The 6000-nt window shown below is 39.4% G+C and overlaps 1 protein-coding gene across 7 annotated transcripts in view; it reads right to left on the bottom strand.

Annotated features, from left to right (window-relative positions):
- Window positions 1–201: 201 nt before the first annotated feature.
- EPS8 (EGFR pathway substrate 8, signaling adaptor) overlaps window positions 202–6000 on the bottom strand; it is a 211951-nt gene continuing 206152 nt past the window's right edge. For all 7 annotated transcript variants that reach the window (XM_069585617.1, XM_069585623.1, XM_069585618.1 and 4 more), the window contains 3 exons: window positions 5021–5201; window positions 3729–3858; window positions 202–1457 (listed from right to left, as the gene is read on the bottom strand). In XM_069585617.1, the coding sequence (XP_069441718.1) occupies window positions 1341–1457; window positions 3729–3858; window positions 5021–5201 (428 nt within the window). In that variant the 3' untranslated portion in view covers window positions 202–1340. The remainder of the gene's footprint in view (window positions 1458–3728; window positions 3859–5020; window positions 5202–6000) is intronic.

The raw sequence follows: 6000 nt of genomic DNA, 5'->3' as shown, positions 1-6000 counted from the left end.
AGAAAATGTGATGAAATAAGAGAGGTGGAAGGAAGAGAAACTGAGGAAAGTAATCTAGAGCAGTTTTTACCCACCCAGAACTTCACTGGAAATCAGTTTAAAAAGGAAAAAAAAAAATGGGCCTCTGTTTTTCCCATTCCACTCAACCGTGATCCCCGTTCTTCATGCCAAAGGTCCCTTTTGCCAATGAGACAGAAGCCATTTATTAACATACAGCAAATACTGTTTATTGCAGACTCTCCAGCTGACTCATGTGAAAAAGGCACTATGAAAATTAATGAAACTAGATAATCTCTCTAAATGGGTTTATGTTAAAATATACAACATTCTTACATAACATCTGTTTTATATATGTGAAATAATATAACATTTAATGACAAAAATCATGTTTCCAAAAATAACTTTGTTGAAGGTTAGGTCTCTTTCTTTTCTCTACCTAGAATCTTTCACAGGATCAAAATATGTGTAGATTATTTCTTATTACCAGAAAAACTTGACATGGATAAACACATAAGATGGCCCCAATTTGCTTTTAACTACTTATATCAATATTCAGGACTGAGGCCTTCATTAAGCAAAATACTGTAACACACACCAATGCAGGCTATTTCCTGTGACAGATTTTGAATGTATGTGACCTCTTTTATACTTGTGCTTTCTTAATATATAAGAACACAGTATAGGTAATAAGCAGAATATAAACTAAATCAAAATACAAGCTATACAAGGAATTGTGAACAACAGAGCCATGACAAATAAAATGTCTCAGGAATGTTCCAAAGGTTTCTATTTGTATGTCCAAGGCCTTGTTGTACTTTACAATTCATTAAATGTTTCAGTTTTTTTAAACTGTTGGCATTAAGAACTTTAAATAAATCTAAATAGTCTATATGTCCAAGAAGAGACCTAAGTAAGCAGAGACTAGCCTAAAGTAAGCTACACCCTGGATGATACACAACACAGTCACAGGCAAAACTAAAAATATTTAGATTTTGAATCATGGGCATATCTATCTTTTTGTTTTGCTGCAATTAATAAATTCACCACTATCAAAAAAATCTGCTTATGCATTGAGACTGAGATGAAATAATTAATCCATTAAAGGAAACCTCACCTTGGTCAAATATGCAAAATATTTCCCAAGGTCAAAAATTCTGCTTAAAATTTTTAATTTTAATAAAAATAATGGGCCCAGAAGCAAGTCCTCTGCTTACTTAGGTCTGCATTGTTTCTTTATGGTGATAGATTCTGTACACCAAGAAGACAACTCTGACATTCTTGTCATGGCTTCTTAAAACAAAGCATGGTGGAAACGTGCCAAGAATGATAGAATTCTGAAACTAATTAGTGATGCTTCCCTCATCAAAAGACTCCACTCCTGAGTCGCTTGCAGCAGCACTGATTTTTTCCTGTCGTCTTCGCATGATTTCTTGCAACTCAGAGCTGCCACTGTTATCCTGAAAAACAAACACGGTTCAGACAAGATGGTTAGTGGTTTGTGAGGCTGCAGATCACCTAATGAAATGGCTCAGGCTAAAAGTTCTTTGTGTTTTTCTTCTCACGTCTCTTGGCGGGGAACTGAAGGCTGCCCTTCAGGTGAGTGATGATTTGGACTTCACTGACCTCACTTTTTCACTGATAGTGTCTAAAGATCATTCATTCACCATGCTTTCACCTGAACATGTTAAAGGTAAATCAGTAATGCATGTGGAATGCTTTAGATTCCCTGGGAGAAAGAAGAGATTGTACAGTAAGCACAAAAAGATGGTAACTTATCAAAGAATGCTCTTTAGGTCAAGCAAGATATTCATCTATCTGCTGTAGGGGATTCTGAATCAGGCCCAAAGACTGGGCTCAGAAAACTCCAAGTTTCCCCACACCAAAGGGTTGTGACCATCTGACATCTTGTTGGTTTCTGTCCTTTTGAAGTCTGACCTACAACCCCCGTGCACCCACTATAATCCTCTCTCATCAACAGAAGTCTCTGGCGACACACAGGTGAGTAAACAATGAACTAGATACAAGAGAAGGGCATGATGGGAAGGTGCCTGGGGAAGATGCAGAACCTCAGGTAACAATTCACATCCACAGGAAGAGGAACAAGAGGCCAGGAGGACACGGACAGTCAGGGAAAATGACAGCAATAGGGAGTCGGGACGGAAGGAACTCAGAAATGTTAGGGTTATGGAACTTACTTAACCCGTAGGGAGTAATTTACACATTCTCAATAAAAGCAGAATGTATAATGGTAACTAAACAGCCTGAGGAAAGATATAATCCTGATTCATATTCAACAGACAGAAAGCCTAATATAGGACCAAGCAAGATCAATGTGGTGGGAAAAATTTCCAAGGGAAATATTTCTTCTGACTGAGAATGGTTACAGGGTTGCATGCACGAGGCTATTTAGTACATTATTTAACTGTTGAATTTACACAATATACCTGCTAGAGATAACTGTGTATTGATTTCACACCAAAGCCTATATCATTTCATTTGAGTCTGAGTTTAATTTTCACGAAAGCTATTAAGAGCTGTGAGATGTAACAGTTAGAAACTACTACCTTTACACAGCCCATGTTAAGTAGAGAAGGATATTGGAAGCTTAAGTATATCCAATCTGGAAAAAATTTACTCTCTTGCTTTCACAGAAACAACTATACCTAAGGAATTACTCTTCAGGGCTCTCTGTTTCCAGTGGTCCCTACCTAATATTTTCCCTCTGATTATTTAGATGTATAAGCAGGTCTAGGCTTATCTGATAGCTCAGTTGGTAAAGAATCTGCCTGCAAAGCAGGAGACCTGGGTTTGATACCTGGGTTGGGAAGATTTGCTGGAGAAAAGATAGGCAACCCACTCCAGTATTCCTAGGTTTCCCTTGTGGCTCAACTGGTAAAGAATCTGCCTGCAATGTGGGAGACCTGGGTTCGATCTCTGGGTTGGGAAGATCCCCTGGAGAAGGGAAAGGCTACCCACTCCAGTATTCTGGCCTGGAGAATTCCATGAAAAGTATAGTCCATGGGACTGTAAAGAGTCAGACATGAGTGAGCAACTTTCAGTTCACTAAGCAGGCCTAAGGCACACAGCCACGGTTTTAACACTTTATAACCTCTAACCTGGGTTTCCCTGGTGGCTCAGTGGTAAAGAACCTGCCTGCCAATACAGGAGATGCAGGTTTGATCCCTGGGTTGGGAAGATCCCCTGAAGAAGGAAAAGGCAATCCACTCCAATATTTTGCTCGGGAAATCCCATGGATAGAACAGCCTGGTGGGCTGCAGTCCATGGGGTCACAGAAGAGTCAGAGATGCTTTAGCAACTAAACAACAGCAATCTCAAACTTGCTAGAATCTACAAACTAAACGTTAAGGACAGGCAAAAATGTTCTGGCCTCTTAGGTCATTTATTCACTTGAAGTAAATGAGTAAATAAAATTTCCACAGAAGTAGTTAGCACATATAAAATGAAAGCATTAGGCTTTTTATTAGACATCCAAAAATACATGAAGCTTCATTTTGCAGGCACACTTAACAATAAATTAATCTCCCTAAAAGTGGTCACTGATGACTCCAGTAATAGATTATTAAACCTGATTCAAGTTGAATTCAGCTCTGTATGAAAGGCAAAGAGAGTGACCAATACGGACACAAACATTATTTCCAGAGCTTTCAAACTGCAGTCCACCCTCATGACTAATACAGAAAAACACCCTCTTAGGTTGATAGTCATACCTCTAATGCAGCTTTCTGAACAGTGATTTGGCTAAAGACTCTGGCCCCTTCTGGACAGACGGTTCTCAGTTCATCTTTATTGAGAGAGAAAAGCTGTGCACCATTTAATACTCCAAGACTATTAACAGTCCTGAGAAAACAAAAGAAAGAAAAGAAAAAAACAGAACATTAAAAATACTGTCTGAACTCGTGGTGGCCAAGGGGCAAGGATGAACTGAGAGTCTGGCATTGGTAGATGCAAACTAATACAGATAGGCTGGATAAGCAACAAAGTCCTACTGTACAGCACAGGGAACTATATTCAACATCCTGGGGTAAACCATAGTGGAAAAGAATAAAAAAAAAGAATGCATATAGATGCATAGTTAAGCCACTCTGTTTATAGCAGAAATTAATACAACACTGTAAATCAACCATATTTATATAAATATAAATTACAAATACATACATACATACAAACTGTCTGGAAAAAAGCAAAAGGCAAGTTTCTGGTCCTCTACAATCTCTCTTCTCTAGGTGTTCTATACACTGCAAATCATAAATGGTACTAGAGTGCTTAGGGCAATAAGATCACTAACCATAAGCTATCAAAAAAGAGCCATCTGGGTTTATTATTCTTATTATGTAGTAGCAATTCCTTGAAATGTGGTGTTTTGTAGAAGGAATAGATAACTTTCTAGCAGTCAGGCAACTGACTAACCATTCTTTTCAGTCATAGATGAGTCCCATGTGTCAGGTTCTCTTAAATACGTATTGTTCAGAGTTCAAATACACATGTTCAAATATGTGTACCAAATATACACAAAATATTTATAATTTTTTAATAGAAAAAATGGAAACTTCACTATGGATTTCCAAAAGGAAAGGCTCTATTAGGTTATAACCCATGATAAGTAACGTCATCTATTTTTTTATTTGCTTGGGGTCCACATGCTACAACAGGAGGAAAGTTTCTGCTTTGTGTCCTCTGTGGCCTGGGGAGTCTAGGTTAAGACCACAGTCTACATATGTGACCTTCTGAAAGATAAAGACAGCTGCCAACAGATTGCTTCAGAAGCCAATGATGAACAGACACCACCATCTAGAAAATGGGGAGCCAACGAAAGACAGTTATTTCCGGGCTTCTTGCAATTCGTTTTTTAGCTATAAATGGCTAGAGTCATTTCCTAAGTGTGACGGATGCAGCTTGGGTTCTCACATTTTCTAGGAATCACTTGTGCATCTTAGCGATCAAACTGAAAACACTGCATGTTTCACGCACTGAACTGTAATGGATCCCCAGAGAGACTTACACAGGGTTGAAGCCCTTTGACTGCAACCACGTCTTCACTTCCTCTGGGGTGGAGTCATAAGTGATATTGACAACTGGCACGTTCTGCCGTGGCACGTGAAACTTCTTCTGGGCGGCGCTCCGACCAATGGTCAGTCTGTGGATAAGTTCATCCTGCACTTCCTCCATCTGAGATTTCCTCCCTAGATACCAACACAGAGGAGGTTATTTTTTTTTTTTTAAAGCTCCAACGACTCACTCTCTCTAGTACTCCAATGCCAACAATCTTTGGACCCCAGCAGGGCTGACAATCTAGTATTCCTCCTATCTTCCCTTCCATTCTCACCAAGCATAAACTTCATAATCAATTATTAAAATCACTCCCTGTTTCTTCTCTGTCTTCATTGTATTCATTTGGCAAGACCCCCACCCTTGTTAAATCTTAACTTTCTTATTCTGTGCTACACCTGCACACCAAATAGAACACAACAGTGCTGAGTGGGCTCATGTTAATTTCATGATTATGAATCTCCACTGGGCAGTTAATGCTCCCTGATAATCACACTACATTTCCTGTGGCCAGTGGTTTTCAACTGGGTGGGGGATTTTGACTCCAGGGGACATCTGGCAACAGCCAGAGACACTTGGAAGATGTCACAAATGGGGGTCAAGAAAGAAGGGAGTTACCATCATGCAGTGAGTAGAGGTCTGATATAACAAGACAGGCTGCAATGCACACAGGTCAGTTTCCTATAGTAGAGAATTACATAGCCTCAAACGTCCACAGGGCTCAAGGTGAGAAATCCCACCTTGGACCATACAATTGTCTGCTGTTAGACAAACATTTCCTATGTTCTTCCTTCTGTGAACCTCCCAACACCCAGTCTCCAATCCTCACCCTGAGCTGATGATCTCACTTTCATCATTTCTGAGTAAAATAAAGAAGTTAAACTTAGATCCCTAAGTTTCCTTAGCAGCTCCCCCTCTAAGATTCTCTAGTAG

This window comes from Ovis canadensis, chromosome 3 (assembly GCF_042477335.2).
Source record: "Ovis canadensis isolate MfBH-ARS-UI-01 breed Bighorn chromosome 3, ARS-UI_OviCan_v2, whole genome shotgun sequence".
NCBI classification, from domain to species: Eukaryota; Metazoa; Chordata; class Mammalia; order Artiodactyla; family Bovidae; genus Ovis; species Ovis canadensis.
The sequence above is the reverse complement of the archived record's forward strand: the minus strand, read 5'-3'. Positions and strand labels throughout refer to the sequence as shown.